The sequence below is a fragment of the Lipotes vexillifer genome, unplaced genomic scaffold (genome assembly GCF_000442215.2).
Source record: "Lipotes vexillifer unplaced genomic scaffold, Lipotes_vexillifer_v1.1 scaffold367, whole genome shotgun sequence".
Classification (NCBI taxonomy): Eukaryota; Metazoa; Chordata; class Mammalia; order Artiodactyla; family Lipotidae; genus Lipotes; species Lipotes vexillifer.
The window spans coordinates 1,981,533-2,001,521 of NW_006795832.1; the positions used below are offsets into that span (position 1 = coordinate 1,981,533).

The following is a 19,989-nucleotide window of genomic DNA, read 5'->3' on the forward strand; positions in this document are numbered from 1 at the left end:
TCCCTACAAGATACTTATTAATCTTAAGGGGAAAAATAGTGACTTTACTGTGGAGAAATCTGGCCTATATTGTTTTAACCAAGTGATTAAAGTTAACATCACCAGGAATGGGACAAACTGACATCATGTGCTTTCTGATATGATGCACTGGGAAGGATACAACATCACTTATATGGTATTCCTTCCCAAAATGCATAACATAAATGTAATTATGAGGAAACCTAAACTAAGGAACGTACTATAAAATAATTGACTTGTACTCTTCAGAGATGTCAAGGTCATTAAAGACAAAAACAGACTAAGGAACGGTTCCCGATTAAAGGAGACAAGACAGTTATGGATACTGTACCAGGAGAACTTCTTCCATTTGCTGTTAAGGATACTGTTAAGATAATGGTTAGTCTGTGGATTAGATAGTAATAGTATAAAGTGTTAATTTCCTGATTTTGCTAATTGTGTTACGGTTATAGGAAAGAAGGTCCTCATTTTTAGGAGATACACATTTAGAGGTAAAAGGTTCACGTCTGTAATTTAAATGGTTCCAAAACTTTTTTTGGAGAGAGAACGATAAAGCAAATGTTAATCTTAGAGACTCTAGGTAAACAGTACATGGGACTTCTTTCCACTACAATTGCAACTTTTCTGTAAAACAGATTATTTCATAACTAAAAGGCAGGCAAAACTAAATGGTAGTGTTTAAGGTTAGCTGACTACATATTTAACATTTACATGTGTGGAGACTTTATAGACTAAAAGCAATGGAAGAAATCACAAAAGTAAAAATTGGCAAATTTAGCTAAAACATGGAAACTTACTAAAGACATGGCATACAAAATTGAAAGACAGAGCAATACTGGGTACGGGGTAATTTACATATGTCATCTTAGTTTGATAAAATAGGGCAGTTGATAATCTTTCCCCAAACTACTTGTCCCTTTGCTAATATACTAAATCTTACATTTATAAAGCTGTTTATAATTTATAAAGCACATTCATGAATAGATGTGTGTTTAGGAGGTGGGGGGCAGCTTAGCAAGCTCCTACTCCTTACTGAAGAAAGGGGGGAAGTCTCCCTCTCCTGGGAAAACCACAAAACACACACACAACACACAAAACACACAGCTGTTTGGACTAAGAATGGATGCCTAACCCTAGGGGCCTGGGACTAATCAGATCCTCTCTGTTTTACGAAATTGAATTAAGGTTCACAGAGGCTGGACTGAAAAGGTGAATCACTTAACCGAAAAGGTAGTATGTAGTTGGGCCATGTGCAGTCTTAACAAGTAAACAGGAAAAGGAAAATTGTACTAAGATAAGCAAGAGCAGGGATTAGACATAGTATGAGAAACACAAGTGATAAACTATGTGTTTGCAGGGGGCGGGCTGTGGAGAAGGGCTTTGGAAACAGGTAATCAGACTGCCTAGATCCCAGATGGCTTCCTGTTTGCAGCGCAGGTTCCCATGTTTTAAGTGTTACTGTTCACTTTGCATAAACTTGTTTTATCTGATCAAATGTGGCTGAGTTTTGGTTCTTTGCAACCTACCTGGAATGCAATTCTGACATTAGAGACATTAAATGAAACAAGGCATGGGAGTGTGCTGTGAGTTGTATATACTGACTTTTACCGTAGGTGTTTGAGTTAGATCTGCTGGTCTCCCTCACAACTCACAAACATTTGCAGTTAAGGTTTATTGCTATTTCCACTTCATTTAATTTCTCTGTAGTATCCTAAATACTTTCTTCTTTTATCTTTTCTATTTCTTTGTAATTATCAGTTTTTTTTTTTTTTTTTTTTTGCGGTACGCGGGCCTCTCACTGCTGTGGCCTGTCCCATTGTGGAGCACAGGCTCTGGACGCGCAGGCTCAGCGGCCATGGCTCACAGGCCCAGCCACTCCGCGGCATGTGGGATCTTCCCGGACCGGGGCACGAACCTGCGTCCCCTGCATCGGCAGGCGGACTGTCAACCACCGCGCCACCAGGGAAGCCCCAATTATCAGTTATTTTGAAAAGTGTTACTCTCTCCCTGAAACTTAAACTCTGGTACTTTTCTCCTTTATTCTCAAGTGAATGGGTTTGTATAATAAATTGGCCCTTAGATAGTCCTCACTCTTGGAAAGTTCTTCCTGCAGGGAAAGGCTTCTTTCATTTTATGTTCATCTCTCTGTTGTTATTCCCCATGCACATTATAACACAGACCTCAAAAACAGGCTTTTATTTATTATACTATTTAAATCATTATTATTCTTGGATGCTGGCATGGTATCATAGTAAGTCCACGTTGCACGTAATTCAGGCATCGGCAAGCTTTTCCTATAAAGAGCCAGATAGTAAATATTAGGCTTTTGTATCATACAGTCTCTGTTGCAACTACCTAGCAAAGCAGCCCTAGACAATAGATAAACAAGCGGACATGGCTGTGTTCCAATGAAACTTCAGCTGTAAACACAGGCTGTAGGCCAGATTTAGCCTGGGAGGTGTAATTTGCTAACCTTTGGCCTAAATTTGATTTGAGAATTTGGATCAGTGAATTTATTACTTCTGTGTAAGTTGATAAGCTGAATGTTCTAGGTCAGCATGTATATTTTAGACAGAACGAAGGGGAGAAAAAGATAATTTCCACTGTACATATATTTCAGGGCTGTTAGGAAGTTGCTTCCACCCATGCACCAGATATTTATTTAGTGTCTGCTCTGTGTTTGGCAGGCACTGAGAATACAGATAGTGGCAAATCGGAGAGAAGGTTCCTGCCACGTGAAATTTACATTTAGAAGTTGTGAGATAAAGGTCTGTGAAAATAAATAATACATTGTGATAATGTGTATATGAGTTTTGGTGTGGGGAATGTTACCCCTTTGGAATGGTGGTCAGGGAAGACTTTATGAGGGGGCCTTTGTGGCTGGAAAGAGCGATGATGTAAGATGAGTTTGGAGAGTTAATCAGGTGTGAGATCCTATGGGGCCTAAACAGGTGGTGATGAAGCATTTGATTCTTAGGCTGAGGAAGCCATTATAAAGTAGTTTGTGCTTAAATTAAAAAACAACAACAACAAACTAGGATTAAATAAATTGGATTTGATGTCTCATAAATCTGATACTCCCTCACATACCCAAATTATCTGTCAGGTTCACAAAGGCTCTGGTGTCTCGGTGGTCTGCACATGCAGCTTGTGCATGCCTGTTTTCAATGACTCAGTTGCATATGTTCTAATTCTTGCTCAAACATTTTGTAAAACCAAATTTTAAGATGGAATATACCATACAGTCCTCCAAAGATGTAAATAATTGCAGGACTATCTGTTTCTTTGCTTAAGGCATATGGATAGTGTTATTTCTTTAAGCACTGTTAATGAGTATAAATCCTTTATAGATAGGTCATCACTGAGAAATACCTGTCAGCTGTTGACCTAGAAATACTAGCATAGTCATGCTCATGTAGACTTGGGTGAATGTAGAAAATTTTAATAATGTGCTTGTTTTTTCAGTATTTAACTTAAATCATGACATATATATGAGATATTGTTTCTGATTGTTAGTTTTTAGGACAAAATAAAGCAAGAAAAAAAAAAACCCTTGTTTTCCCTTTTAGGGAAAAATGTTATGTTGCTGATAGAATTTGTGTAGGTCTATTGTAACTCTCCAGAGAGCTTCTAATGTTAATATTTATTTCTGTTAAATTTTTCTTTCTGCGTCCAAAAAGTGGATGTTAGTTACTTGCTCATGAATTTTTTCAGTTCTTTAAGTCTCCTATTTGTTCCTATATTTTATGGGCAGTACTGTTAACTGCTGTAATTATATCTTATAGAAGAAGGCACTCCATCTCTCTACTGAGGAGAGAAAGGACAGAAAGGAGTCTGAACTCTAGTTGATGTGTATAGATTGGCTTAATGAAAAAAGTCTCTACTTCCAGAGAATCTTTCTGACCTTTCCTTATTTTTATATCTTTGGACCCAGAGGTTGCAAGCAGGGTCATGTCACATTGTTTATTCTTTGTATCTCTTTTATGAAAATAAGGGGTTGTCTGAATTTTAAAGGTAAGTATCCATTCCAGCAAGTTTCCACTCTATTTTTTTGTCCCTGAGAGGATTATAAAACTGTAACATGTTATCTCTATTCATATCTATATGTCTGATGGATGCAACACTGTTTTCTTACTCTTCCTTTTATAAGTGAGTAATTGAGAATTAGTATGGATGTTCCCTGTTTTTGGTGTTGATAATTGAGTTTGTTAAACTGCTTGCACTGCATGTATTTACTATCATGATTTAGGTTCAGTGCTGCATAGCTTTCAGCTTGCCCTTCTAGCGCTGTCTCCAAGCACCTGGTTTGTCTGGATACGCAAATGGGCTTTCTTGCTTCCTGGCTTCTGGCAGGGTGGGGGTGGGGGGTTCACTCAAGCTGATGGGGAACTGTTGTCAGCAGACCAAAGAAAGGAAGGAGGGAAAGGTTAAGATATTTACTTTCTTAACTTCTTTCATGTGGGATTTCTGTAGCCTGGCTGCCTCCATTCATTGAAGGTCAAAACTCCCATCAAGTAGCCCTCTTAGTTTTAAGGTTGCCAACCACTTCCTCTCCTTCTATCTTCACTGCCAACGGGTGGTGGTAGGTCCTCCTGCTGCTAACCCTGGGACACTATACTCTCACTTGTGATTTCCTTACAGCCTACCTATGCTTTAAACAGGCTCTATTAAACTTCTCAAATTACCCAAATTGAGTGTGCCATCTGTTTCCTAAGACAACCCTGACTGATAAATATACTTTAAAGTATTTTAGATTCTGTCAGTGGTTATTGTGATTGCAATTCTAAAGTGGATTAGCACTAGAATAAGGGAAAAAATTATTCTGACAGTTTCATGAACTTATTCTGTTGGTTGATGTGTGATTTTATTTTTAATTCCTCTATAAGATCTGGTTTTGGGTAGCATTGGCCTGGTTACTGAACACTTAGTATGGCACAACCCATTGTTTTAAGCATTGTGGGGAATTCAGAAGTAGGTGAGACACATGCTCAGTAATTCTAATAAAAAGCAGTTTGTGGTAAGTTTCATGTGAGAATTACAAGTGCTGTAGTAGTTCAGAGAGGGTGATTGTTCCATTAAGACCACTTTGATTCCATCTGCAGCAGGACTGAAGAGAGACCTACAGTTTCCTGTGTTTCTGGTAAGGCCTGTATTTCCCAGTCCTTGCTTACTTCATCACCCCATACCACACCAATGCAAACCACATAAGATACCAGGCCCCAAAGTAAGAATAACTAATACTATTTAAAATTCACTTATATATACCTGTTCTGAGTAGACAACATATTAATTCATTTAACCCTTCCAACATCTCAGTGAAGCAGGTTCTCTTACCTGAGTTGGAATTCACATTAAGGCAGTCTGATTTCCTAGTCTAGGCTCATAACTACCATACCTACAATATTGTTCTCTAATTAAAACTAATTATCCACCTCTCCAGAGAGATCATCAAAACGAATCCATCATATTTGCAGCCCTTTCAAATGATGGCTTTTAGGTATCCTCATTGCTCCTCAGTGATGTTTCAAGGTCTGCAGCCCTGTGTTCCTCTTGCCAGTAGAATTTATCACTTGCTCTGTCATCCTGTTGCAGTCATACCAGTTAGCCCCCCTCATTCAATATAGATTTCAGCACTTCACGTAGTGTCTTTCTTCCACTAGTGTTAACCATTTCTGCCAATCCCAGTGTCTACACAGATAACTCAGCCTCTGGAATTCTTTGACTTCTTATGTGCAGTAATCCTTCCTTCTGTTTTAGACTTTATTTATCAGTAACTGTATTACTTCTCATATTTCAAGTGTAAGCATCCTGTTCTCTGACCATCATTGCTTCTCTCTTCCCAGCTCATTCCCTCTAATTTCGTACTCCAGCAGTTCTGGGACAACCATAAGAGACCTCCAGTCCACTGACGCTAAATTTCTTTGTTGTGTATCATCCTTACTGTGTTTTCACTTTTCTTAACCTAGCTTTGATTCTGTGGTCTATTGTTATAACCACTCACTTTAACTCCTTGTATTTTACCTGATTAAAGCCAATACTCTACCTACTTTGTACCTAAACAAACAGATGAGACTGGTGGAAAACACACCACTGTCTTGACTAGTTTCACTTTAAATACTTGTGACCTCAAAACCTTAGTGCTGCCTGCAGTTTTAGTTGGTTCACTCTCCCATTTTTCTTCAGTTCTGAAAAACCCTCCCTTTTCAGTTGATGGTGTTTATTATTTTACTTTAAAGAAAAAAAAACAAAACAAACATGGAGAAAGGAGAACTTTATACTTTCCTATCAGCAGATCTACAAACCTGAAAGAGCAGTTTCAGGAGAATGGTAGGAGCAGAAGCCAACTTTTCAGGGACTGAAATGTGAATGGATCAGAAGAGATAGGGACTGTGACATTTTCCCAGATGTATCTCTGGAACACTGTCTTTATTTAATGAATCTTGCTCAAGAAAAGGTTTAGTGGCTAAGTAAATTTGAGAAGTGCTGAAAACTATATATAGTATTTATATGGAAAGGAAGTTTGCATTTGCTGGCCTAGATTTTACTAAAGCATTAGTTTTCAAAATTTGACCTATTTCACAGTCACCTGAAGGGCTAGATTGCTGGGTAGCACCTCCAGAGGTTCTGATTTCATAGGTCTTGGGTGGCTCCTAAAAATTTGCATTTACAACAAGTTTCTAGGTGACACTGATGCTGCCAGTCCAGGAAATTGGGGAATCCCATTTTGAGAGTCACTTCACTTGAGTAAGAATTCAGCTGCCAAGAGTGGCAGGTATAGTTAGGATTTTGAGCAATATAGCAAATAGCTATTGTGGGATAGCATAGTCAGAAGAAATAAGAGCTGACTAACAACATCATGGAACTTTGATAGTAAGATAGCAGGAATTTGTAGTGGACCCAAGTAGTGAGTTTTAATGATTTTCTCTAGCAGTTTGACCTGTCGGAGAAGGATCAGAACCACCAGCAGTTAGTACAGAATTTTGAGTGACTCCTACAGGCTGCTAATGTCAGGTCATATATGTATAAAATTTATCATCAAGCACTCCATCTTTGCTTTGTATTCCCATGATTAGTGCCAAGACAGTAACTTTATGATCTGTCTTTAACCCATTTCCTTTTTATTTGTTTGTATCAATATGTTTATTATTTACTATTCATTAATTGTTTTTAGTTAAAATTGTATATGTTAGTTAATAGGGGTTTTGGAATACAAAGACTAAATGTCATGAAGTGTCCTAAACTAATTCTGTCAATTACAGTTAATAAGTCTTTGAGCAAATTTCTCTTGTTTTCTCACTTGGGAATTTTTAAAATAAAAGAATTAGAAACTACCAGTTCTCACTTTATGAATGTAATTGTAAAGCCACAGAAACTTTTCCTAAGGAGAGTCTCATGTGGGTTTTTTTTTTTTTAATATTTTAATTTTATTGGAGTATAGTTGATTTACAATGTTGTGTTAGTTTCATGTGTACAGCAAAGTGATTCAGTTATACATATGCATATATTCATTCTTTTTTAGATTCTTTTCTCATATAGGTTATCATAGAATATTGAGTAGAGTTCCCTGTGCTGTACAGTAGGTCCTTATTGGTTATCTATCTTATATATAGTAGTGTGTGTCTGTTTATCCCAAGCTCCTGATTTATCCCTCCCCCCCTTTAACCATTAGTTTGTTTTCAGTATTTGTAAGTCTGTTTCTGTTTTGTAAATAACTTCATTTGCATATTTAAAAAATTAGATTCCACATATGAGTGACATTATATGATATTTGTCTTTCTCTGTCTGACCTCACTTAGTATGATAATCTCTAGGTCCATCCATGTTGCTGCAAATGGCATTATTTCATTCTTTTTTTATGGCTGAGTAGTATTCCATTGTGTATATATACCACATGTTCTTGATGCATTCTTCTGTTGATGGACATTTAGGTTGCTTCCATGTCTTGGCTATTGTAAATAGTGCTGCAGTGAACATTGGGGTGCATGTGTCCTTTTGGATCATGTGGTTTTTTTAAAAGTAGCTAAATATTTATTGGAGAAGCTGGCCCTCTACAGGGTTTATATAGAGTTTCTAGCGTAAGTTGCATTACCATTCCTGGGTATCTGAACTTCTTGGGCTTTGCCACTGAAATGTTTTTATAATGAGATTGTGCCGTCACCTAGGCCTCACTTATGTCAGTTGTACTGCCTTAATGACTTTGTAGTATCTGTACTGAGCCTGGAGTAGGAAGGAACCACAAGAAATGCTGTTTTGAAACATGCTTGGGGTACATAATAAGAGAGGAAAAGGGCGAATCCTTTTTTCCTATCTTTATTTCTCTCTTACCCACTTCAGTGAGGACATAAGCTTGAGAAGGGTGCTACCTTTCTTCTGTCTCTGATTTCTCAAATCTTTGTCAGGCTTTTGAAGTTAGATACTGCCTTCTTTTCACAGTGTTACAACTGGTTATTTTTTCAAGTAATATAATTTTGGAAACTTGTGGATGTGTTTTTATAGCATTACTGAGGAATAATTAATTATAATAAATTGTGTATATTTAAAGTGTACAATTTGAGTTTTGACATATGTTAAACCGTCATTACAGTAACAAGATAACATACATTTTCATCATCCCCAAGAGTTTTTTGTGCCCCTTTGTAATGCTTCTCCTGATCCGCTTTCCATCACCATAGATAAGTTTACATTTTCTAAGATTTTAAATGAATAGAATTACATAGTATGTACTTTGTAGGGGGTGGTTCTGAGGTCTGTCAATCAGCATAATTGTCTTGAGGTTTATGCACGTAGTTTCTTGTGTCAATAATTTGTTCATTTTTATTGCTGGATAGTATCTTACTTGGACATTCCACAATTAATCCGTTTACCTGTTGATAGACATTTGGGTTGTTTTCCGTTTGGAGTTACTAGCAGTAAAGCTGCTGTGAACATTTGTGTACAAATCTGAGTATGGACATGTGCCTTTATATTTCTTGAGTAAATACTTAGAAGTAGGATGGCTGGGTCATATCGTAGGTATATGTTTAACTTTTAAGAAACTACCAACTGTCTTCCAAACTAGTTGTACCATTTTTACAGTCTTGAGAGTTCTAGTTGTTCCACATTCTCACCAACATATGATATGGCCAGTCTTTTTTTCTTTTCCTGGCTAGAACCGTTATTATTTCAGAAATAACCATCCAATGTAACTTGAGGTGGTTAGAATAGTTATTTCTGGATGACTGTAATAAATATTTGTCAAAACACCAAGTACCTCAATAATCATACACATTTCATTCATAAGAACTTCCAAAAGTTCTTATGTATCAAAAAAACTTACAAATGGCACAAGAGAATTAATGGTCTATAGAGGAGAGAAGGAAAATTATTCTAGGGGAAATTCTAACGAAGCATTTTCTCCATTGCTTTTTTTTTTTTTTTTTTTTGCGGCACGTGGGCCTCTCACTGTTGTGGCCTCTCCCGTTGCGGAGCACAGGCTCCGGACACGCAGGCTCAGTGGCCATGGCTCACGGGCCTAGCCGCTCCGCAGCATGGGATCTTCCCGGACCGGGGCACAAACCTGTGTCCCCTGCATCGGCAGGCGGACTCTCAACCACTGCGCCACGAGGGAAGCCCTCCATTGCATTTTTGATTAACATAGTTCATGAAGAAAGCCTTGCTTTGCCTTCCTTTAGTCTTTTTGTTTTTGGCCATTCTAGTGGTATGTATGGGTGTCTGTGTAGTGGGGTCTGTGTTTTTTAAATTTGCATTTTCTACATGACTAATGATGTTGGGATGCTTATTTGCCATTTGTATATCTTCTTTGGTGAAGTGGCCAACTTTTCTGCCCACTCTTTTAAAAAAAATAGTGATTTGGGGTGTTTTATCACTGAGTTTTAAGAATTTAAGGTTTTATACATTTTGTAACTACCTTTTTTCAGTTGGTGGCTTGCCTTTTCATTTAATTGTTTTGAAGAGCAACAGTTGTAAATTTTGATGAAGCCCGCCTTATAAATTTTTTCTTTATACTTCTCTATGTTTTGTGTCTTATTTGAGTTCTGCATCATTTCATTTCTTTGATTTTATTGAAAACTTAAATCTCAGATTCTCATTTTTTAGTCATTAGGGAAAAAAGCATAGGAGGTAATTATAAAGCTAGAGTTGTATCTACCTTGTATTTGTGTTTTGTTATACTTTAATAGCAAATTACTTATGATTCTAGTACTTTTTATTCTTTTTGGTTGATTTTTAAACTTGTCAAGGATTCAGGAAATTGCCACTCACTGGTCTAATTCCTTTGTTTTACGGGGTGAAGGAACTGAGGTTCATAAAGGTTACATGACTTTGCTAATTGTTTACAGTGTATGATTATTTTAAGGACAAACAATCTGAGGTCCTCTTAAATGCCATTTCACTGTTTGCTTCCCTGTGAGGAGCTGCTCTTTGTGTTACTGTTGATAAGATTTTACTGCATGCTGTAACATTAAAATAAATTTAGTTCCTTCATTTGTTGCTTCTTCATTGATCATTGTGATAAATATCCTCATTGAAAGCAATATTATTAAAATTAAGTAGGTTATCTTTCTGAGAGAATCTTAATTATCTTAAAATTTCACTAAGTTAAGATGTCAAATTTAACACTTTTGTTTTTTTAATTCTTTCCAAAGGTCTGTAAACAGATTTGGCTAGGATTATTTGATGATAGATCTTCAGCAATTCCAGACTTCAGGGATCCACAAAAAGTGAAAGAGTTCCTACAAGAAAAATATGAAAAGAAAAGATGGTGAGTGAATAGTTTGTATTTAGAGCAAAGCCTCCCCGAATCACATTAATTATGGGTAAGATTAGTATAACAGGAAGGAAGGAAGGAAATAAGTAGGTAGGTAGGTAGATAGGGAATAAGGAAATAGGTAGATACTCATTATACTTTGGCTTTTTATTGAATTTCGTTTCCACAGACCTTTACTTCTGCTTTATGTTAACTCATCTGTGCCTAGCAATAGCCTGTTTCTTATCACCAGGCCTCCTACCCTTTTTGGGGAAGTTAGGGATTCTTCCTTATAAACCGTCTCTATCCCCATTAGCTTCTTAGACATTTTAGTCTTATAAAGCCTCCTTTCTTAAAATCTTCCTTCACCTACCTAAGGAGACAAAAGACCTGTATGCAGAAAATTATAAGACCCTGATGAAAGAAATTAAAGATGATACAAATAGGTGGAGAGATATACCATGTTCTTGGATTGGAAGAATCAACATTGTGAAAATGACTCTACTACCCAAAGCAATCTACAGATTTAATGCAATCCCTATCAAACTACCACTGGCATTTTTCACAGAACTAGAACAAAAAATTTCACAATTTGTATGGAAACACAAAAGACCCCGAATAGCCAAAACAATCTTGAGAACGAAAAACGGAGCTGGAGGAATCAGGCTGCCTGACTTCAGACTATACTACAAAGCTACAGTAATCAAGACAGTATGGTACTGGCACAAAAACAGAAATATAGACCGATGGAACAGGATAGAAAGCCCAGAGATAAACCCACACACATATGGTCACCTATCTTTGATAAAGGAGGCAGGAATGTACAGTGGAGAAAGGACAGACTCTTCAATAAGTGGTGCTGGGAAAACTGGACAGGTACATGTAAAAGTATGAGATTAGAACACTCCCTAACACCATACACAAAAATAAGCTCAAAATGGATTAAAGACCTAAATGTAAGGCCAGAAACTATCAAACTCTTAGAGTAAAACATAGGCAGAACACTCTATGACATAAATCACAGCAAGATCCTTTTTGACCCACCTCCTAGAGAAATGGAAATAAAACCAAAAATAAACAAATGGGACCTAATGAAACTTCAAAGCTTTTGCACAGCAAAGGAAACCATAAACAAGACCAAAAGATGACCCTCAGAATGGAAGAAAATATTTGCAAATGAAGCAACTGACAGAGGATTCATCTCCAAAATTTACAAGCAGCTCATGCAGCTCAATAACAAAACAACAAACATCCCAATCCAAAAATGGGCAGAAGACCTAAATAGACATTTCTCCAAAGAAGTTATACAGACTGTCAACAAATACATGAAAGAATGGTCAACATCATTCATCATTAGAGAAATGCAAATCAAAACTATAATGAGATAGCATCTCATACCAGTCAGAATGGCTATCATCAAAAGACCTAGAAACAATAAATGCTGGAGAGGGTGTGGATAAAAGGGAATATTCTTGCACTGCTGGTGGGAATGTGAATTGGTACAGCCACTATGGAGAACAGTATGGAGGTTACAGCCACTATGGGGAACAGTCTGGAGGTTCCTTAAAAAACTAAAAATAGAACTACCGTATGACCCAGCAATCCCACTGCTGGGCATATACCCTGAGAAAACCATAATTCAAAAAGAGTCATGTATCAGAATGTTCATTGCAGCTCTATTTACAATAGCCAGGAGATGGAAACCACCTAAGTGTCCATCATCGGATGAATGGATAAAGATGTGGCACATATATACAATGGAACATTACTCAGCCATAAAAAAAACGAAATTGAGTTATTTGTAGTTAGGTGGATGGACCTAGAGCCAGAGTGAAGTAAGTCAGAAAGAGAAAGACAAATACCGTATGTTGACACATATATATGGAATCTAAGAAAAAAAAATGTCATGAAGAACCTAGGGGTAAGACAGGAATAAAGACACAGACCTACTAGAGAATGGACTTGAGGATATGGGGAGGGGGAAGGGTAAGCTGTGACAAAGCGAGAGAGAGGCATGGACATATATACACTACCAAACCTAAGGTAGATAGGTAGTGGGAAGCAGCCGCATAGCACAGGGAGTCAGCTTGGTGCTTTGTGACCGCCTGGAGGGGTGGGATAGGGAGGGTGGGAGGGAGGGAGATGCAACAGGGAAGAGATATGGGAACATATGTATATGTATAACTGATTCACTTTTGTTATAAAGCAGAAACTAACACACCATTGTAAAGCAATTATACTCCAATAAAGATGTAAAAAAAAAAAGTGGGAATGACTCCAGTGTATTTCAGTTGGCGAATGGGGAAAGATTGGTTGAAAAGGGACACAGGCACCATTCTGGGAATGACGGAAGTGCAGTGTACAGGGATACCTCATTTTACTGGGCTTCACTTTATTGTACTTCACAGATTTTTTTTTTTTTTACAAATTGCAGGTTGTGGCAGCCCTGCGCTGAGCAAGTCTCTTAGTGCTGTTTCTACAATAGCATTTGCTCACTTCATTTCTCTCTGTCACACTTTGGAAATTCTTCAGATATTTCAAACTTTTCCATTATTTGTATATCTGTCATGGTGTTTTGTAATCAGTGATCTTTGATTTAATATTGTAATTTTTGGGGGCACCACGAACTGCATCCATGTAAGAGAGCAAAATTAATCAATAAATGTGTATGTTCTGCCTGCTCCACTGGGCGGGGGGGAAATCTTCCTTCATTTAGCAAGTGTTTATTTACTATCTTTTATATACTAGGCACTATGCTAAAGCACTCGTGAAGCAATCTGTTCATTCACTTAATTGCATGTTGTAGTAATTCTTTGCTCAAAATATCACTCACTGCCCAACCGAGAAGTCATTTTACTCTACCTGTTTAAGAAGGAAGATTTTATACCTTTTTAACTAAATCTGTCAGATGTTAATTTTTAAAAACGAATTAAGACAGGCATGTTTTGGCTAGTAAGCCTTTTAAAGCAGAGCAGGGGGTATATTCATAGAACTAGTAGTGTTCAATTACTTTGAGCTCTTCATTTTTACCTGTATGAGTACAATTTAAATCAGTTTACTGAAACTCAGTGATGAATTCTTGGTTGTTTATTTATCAGTATTCAGTAGTGTATATTTTCCTTCTTGGGACGTTAAGAAGATGAGAGAGAGAGTCACAAATAGAAGGAATAGGTAATGAGGAAGTACATGGCCTCTTGTTTCCCTGAGGAGCTGTATTTGAACCCAGAGAATATCTTCAGGAGCTTGTTTTGGTTGAGGGAATACTTGCCATGGTTATGAGTGAGATATCTCTACCTACATTAAGCGAGCATAGTAGAAAGACGTTGGCTCTGATTTGTATTTTCTGTGAACTTTGTATTCTTACTGTTCCCTAGAGGAGACTAATTTTTGCCAGGGCTATATATTCAGCATTACGAGAAACATTAAGTATGAATAGAGAAGAAAACATATCAGTAAGATTTTAGTTCAGGAAAGAAAAAACTTAGAAGATGCGGTGATAGTAAAAACATGGTGCCATAAATGATTCTCTTAAAATGAAGTGTATAATTATCTTTTTATCATTTTAGTTCTTAATTTCTTAGACCTTTTCCTAGACCCTTTCCTGTAGTTAAGACATTTCTGCTTGATAGCCTTGGCCTAATTTTTGATTTTCCCAATAGTTTTACTTTTACCAGCTCAGAGTGAGTTTGAATAGGAGTTAGCTGGGATTTCAGATAGTTTAGCTTCAACTACTAAGAGAAAAGTGTGTGTGAATAAGGTTTATAGAATTAAAACCAGGAAACCCCCCCCACGTTAATAACAACAAAATAAAAATAATTCATTCAAACAGTAAGCAAATAATTGTAAACCTCAAATAATTATAATTTGTGTTATCTTTTCTGTCCTGAGAAACAGGATAGTTAATAAGAGAAATACAAATACAAACTTCAGTTTGTGGGTAGGGGAGAGGGAGTGACAACATTCAGCTAGGCTGGGACCTGTGCATTTTAAACTCACACTCCTGCATACCTGCATACCTATGACGTGTAACTGGAGTGGGGCAGTGGGTTTTTAACAGGACATAAGCACTATCCAAATGCACTCTCCTTAAAAAGCCTCACTGGGCAACTGCACTTAGAACATTGAGACTGTTGCTGTCATCTAAAGGGATTTTGAAATTGTTCTTTTAACCAGTTTTCAGACTCAATTCCTATGCTATACATGCTTAGCTGTTTTACTTTTAGTTAAGCAAGCCTTTGAGCCAAAGACTATTATCTGATTTTATCCTTTAATAAGACTTGGCCATACTCAGAAATTGGCGTTATCACTGATAGGCCAAATTATGGGAAAGTGTGACTTCCTGTTTTCTCCCATATACTGGAAAAAACAAAGCAGTTTTATTGTTCGTGATTATTATATAATTTGATAATAGCCAACACTTGTGTAGCTAACACCTGTACCAGAAAACTGTTCTATCAATGTTAACTTGTTTATACCTCATAACAGCCATGTGTCAGTGTTGCAGAAGAAAATTTGGATGCACAGAGAGTTGAAGTAGTTTGCCCTGCGTTTCATAGCTATCGAGTGATGGAGATAGTTAGGTCCATCCACCTAACTACTCAGGTTCTGGGGCAGAGCAGAAAAGCTCTGTTTCTCTACTTCTCCCACCTGTGTGATATGGGGAAGGAGGGCAGGTAGAACAAACCCCAGAAATACAGAGAGCAAAAGCTCTCGCATAATCCCAGCTCTGGAGATGAGCGTTGCCAATATTTGGGCATTATATTCTTACTACCTCTCTTTCCTTCCTTTACTCCCTTGATCCTGTGAATTCTTACATGACTGAGATCAAACGTGAAAGACCTGTAAAGTCTTACGGACATCTTTGCATGTCAAGACAGAGTAGCTGTGTATTATTCTATTATATAGATGTTAGTATAATCCTTTTAAGCATTTTTCTCCTGGTGGAGTTTGGTTTATTGTCCAATTTTTAAAATTTTAAGGAGTGCTGTGATAACCTACGTATACATTTATGTGTGTACAGTTAGTCAATTATTTCCTAAGGATAAGTTACTAGAAATGGTACTTCTGGGGCACAGAGTATACCTATTTATGTATTTTAATAGAGAGTAACACAGTTTGTAAAGTTTATACTCAGATCAAATGCGAATGTCATTTTAATTTACATTTCTTTTTGGTTACAAGTATTTTCATTTCTTTGTCTCCCTTGGTGAATTGGCTTCTGTCCATTTAAAAATTGGGTTGTTAATCTTATAGATTTGTAATAGACCTTTATATTTTGGGCTACTAACTGTAATATAATAAATGTTTCTCCTTCCTTCTCTGTTTTCAAACGTTATTTATGAGCATACGATACTTTGGTTTTTAAAAATTAGAGTTATTAACTATCATCATGATTAACTACGAGTCCTCTTTTCTTAAAAAAGCAGTTATTTAATATATTGTATTTATTAGAAAAACTGTAAGTAAATAATCGAAACAGTTTTGTGGTTAGTCTTTATTACCCTTTCTCTGAATATTTTAATTAAATGTAGTCTTAAGCTATCAGTTCTAAGATGGTTTTGAAATAAGATTAATATCGAAACAGTCTTGTACAAAATTAGAATTAAGCTTATCATTTTGAGCTTAGTGTTCCCTACATCTTCCTCAGTTAACTGCCTGTTTAACTTTTCATATGTTTTAGGTATGTCCCACCAGAACAAGCCAAAGTGGTGGCGTCAGTTCATGCATCTATTTCAGGGTCCTCTGCCAGTAGCACAAGCAGCACACCTGAGGTCAAACCACTGAAATCTCTTTTAGGAGATTCAGCACCAGCACTGCATTTAAATAAGGGCACACCTAGTCAGGTGAGTAGTTTTTAAGGCTTTGTAGAGGCTTCTACTTACAGAGGATTGAGTACCATGAATTTGGGAATTCATTAAGACAGTTGCATAACCTTGTATACCAGTAGCATTATGTCCTAATGGTTTATAATACATTAAAAGATACTTGGTTAAGTGGTTGGAATGTGTCTATGTTTGTTCTTTTTGCTATTGCGAATGCTATTGCGAATACGAGTTTGTAAAGCTGTACAGGAACATTGTTATAGCTATCTATCAACATATATGTATCATACGTATCATATAACATACAGTGGTAAAGCATGAATCTGTGGTGACCATCAGAGTTAGAACAGTATGGCCTCTGTGATATTCTTTTACAGGAAAGGATTTCTCAAGCATAGAATTTTTTCTCCATCCTGATTGTGAAGCATGTTTATCGTTGAAACGCAGGTGGCTTTGCATTACATAGCGTATTCTAAAAAACTGAAGTCTTTTCAGCAGTGGGTGTCTAGAGTTTATGCTTCTGTACTTCATGATAGTCAGCGAGCTGTGACAGATCTGTTACTGTGTGGCATTATAATGTCTGTCCTACACAAGAATGATTCTGAGGCATGGTACTATTTGAATTCCACCTTTTAAAATAATGCATATACTAGGGCATCTAGATAAGTTGCTCCACTTTCATCAAAGGTCTGAGTAGAAAATGAAGAGAAGGGTAAAGTCAGTATATTGTAACTCTTCCCATGGATAAAAGATTTGTTCTACGAAAGCCTTATCATCATACTGTCTTAGCAGTAAGTCTGTCTCGTGTCATGAGGTGTAACAACTGTTGTAATTATATTTCATTGCTTTTGACTCTGTACTTAACATTGAAAGGTAATATGGGAATAGATGTTGAAAATTTGTGCTTTTCAAAAAACATCAAAGAACTCAAAACTCTACAAATGGAAGATTATGTAAACTTTAAACTGTGTCTTAAGCTTGGTGAATTGGAAGTAGTGGTATAAAACTTCAGCAGATCTGACTGGAAGCTCTTTATAGTTAATATGTGGTTTATAGTCTCCTGTTGTAGGTCGCTCTCAAGGGCAGCAGCAGGAAAAGAAGCAGTTTGACCTTTTAAGTGATCTTGGCTCAGACATCTTTGCTGCTCCAGCACCTCAGTCAACAGCTACAGCCAATTTTGCAAACTTTGCACATTTCAACAGTCATGCAGGTAAGTTTTTTCCCAGCAGCTTTTGCCAGAGTGATTGAATAATCATCAAATTAAATGATGTACACTAATTTAAGAATTGATTTGGTCATTTTGAAGCAGTTTTATTTGATAATTTGAAACTTTGCTTTCTGTTTTTTGCGTGTATATATTTCACTTTTTTAAGCATAACTGAAGCCAGTCCTTACTGAATTGATTTCCTATTAGTACTCTGGGATTTATTTTACCTTCTTTTATTCATCTATGAAATTATGATGCTATCCCACTTATTTTTTTTCCTTTCAATTTCATGTCCTGGCTTATAGTTGGATAATAATGGTACAAAGTATGTCATGTATATATGCATCCAGAAATGTGCCCTTTGAGATAGTTTGGAAAATTATAGAAAACCTGCTCTTCAGCCACATTTCTTTCTATCAAGCATTGAAGGAATTTTTTGTTTTAAATACCAGTGGAAACATTTTCTAAGAATATGCTACAGAAGGAAGTTGTGATGTGATTTATGTATGTTTGTGTGTGTGTGTGTGTGTGTGTGTGTGTATGTGTGTGTTTTTGCTTTTCAAAAGGGATTCTAGGATGAGAATTTCTTTCAGGAGAGATTGTACTGAGACGGGTAAGAAATCGGGAGGCTCGCGCTGTTAGGGCTGTGGTACGTTTCCATCTGCTTTACCTTGGTTGAGTCCAGAAGTCCAGAAGGAGGCTGAGGAGACTCTTCCCTTCATACCCTAGGTGGGAAGCCAGTTCCCTCTCTGAGCAGACAGGAGCCCTAGCTTCTGTCCCCCCTCTTGCTTTTCGAATGGTGGCCAAAAGAGTTGGTGGAAGACTCAGTGAATAGAGAGTGAACCTTCTGTAATTTATGAGTATTCTGCATTTATCTCAGTTTTAGGTTTATGGAAATGTAATTTGAAATGATGGAAAAGTAACTGCCAAACTCTTTTGTAAATTTTCAGCTTATTTCATGACTTATTTCATGTTTCCCTTGTGTGTGTGTATGTGTGTTTTTGTGCTTTAGTCTCTAAACGCAATTTGTGAATATTTGCAAGTCAGGGAATTGATGTTACACTTTTCTGTGTAATCATATTAGCCAAAAATAGACAAGACAGTGCAGCTCCACAGACTAATTTTACTGTGATTACCTTCATACTTTTAATAACTCCCTTAAAATGCTTTTTGAAAATAATTGTCATTATTTAATTGTAGAAAATGTTAAAAGAGAGAGAAGTGTATGATTTTATCAGATTGATAGAAGATAGTAAATCTTAACTATTTTGTCTCTTTTCCACGTATGGCAGAAATGGTAGGGCAGATGTGTCTGTGAGGAAGTAGTTGAATAACCATGTAGGTTAGGTCAGGTTGCCTGAGAGTAATAGTTCTTTAGCCTGAAGTTCTTCTGTATTTACAGATGACTACTCAGATCACTCTTTTCTTACTTCATTTGATTGATCCCAGGAGCATAAAATATATATGGATATTGCAAGAACAAGCTAATAAAATTACTCATTTATTTTCCCCTCAAGTATAGTTGATGCCATCTTTCACATTTTACCTTAAGTAAGTTTTAAATTGGTGTCACGGTTCAATCTGAAATGTCTTTTTCCAGAGCCTTTGCAAGCACTCTGAATTTTTACTTTTCCATACATGGTTCATAGATACAGTCATTTGATAGCTGAGTTTTTGCTCTGAACTTATCATTTAAAAAAAAAATACATTAGGTGAAAATTTTTTCCTGAACACATTGATGTGACAAATGGAACTTTTAATAGCAAACAGTAATTATTCAGATACGCCAATCTGGCCGGCACTGTTTTAAAGGGAAAACTGTTCTTTTGCAGATAGTTCAGTGGGTTAAAAGCCAGAAGTCTTTACCCTTCTTTATTTGAACATTCTGGCTGAGTTGGTGTGTGTGTGGATATGTGTCGGTGGTGGGGTCAGTATTATGTTCAGGAAAAGTCATCTTCTACAGAAATACGCATGCAGTTAGAAACATAATTTACTACAGCATGTAATAGTTATTTTACTTGGTAATAAACGTATCACAAAACCTGTGAACTGTAAACTGTAATTGATTTTGACCACACCTTATATGAGGGATGTCAAACTCAATTGCCTTGCCACCCAATTAACACAAATGAATAATATAATGCAGTGCCCCTTTCAAAGGGGGATGGTCTATAATCTCCTGTTGCCACATGAAAATA

The 19,989-nt window shown here is 36.8% G+C and overlaps 1 protein-coding gene across 4 annotated transcripts in view; it reads left to right on the forward strand.

Moving 5' to 3' along the window:
• The window catches only part of AGFG1 (ArfGAP with FG repeats 1), a 72,254-nt gene that overhangs the window by 33,205 nt on the left and 19,060 nt on the right, over positions 1 to 19,989 (forward strand). For all 4 annotated transcript variants that reach the window (XM_007467927.1, XM_007467925.1, XM_007467926.1 and 1 more), the window contains exons 3-5: positions 10,662 to 10,777; positions 16,443 to 16,605; positions 17,641 to 17,794. In XM_007467927.1, the coding sequence (XP_007467989.1) occupies positions 10,662 to 10,777; positions 16,443 to 16,605; positions 17,641 to 17,794 (433 nt within the window). The remainder of the gene's footprint in view (positions 1 to 10,661; positions 10,778 to 16,442; positions 16,606 to 17,640; positions 17,795 to 19,989) is intronic.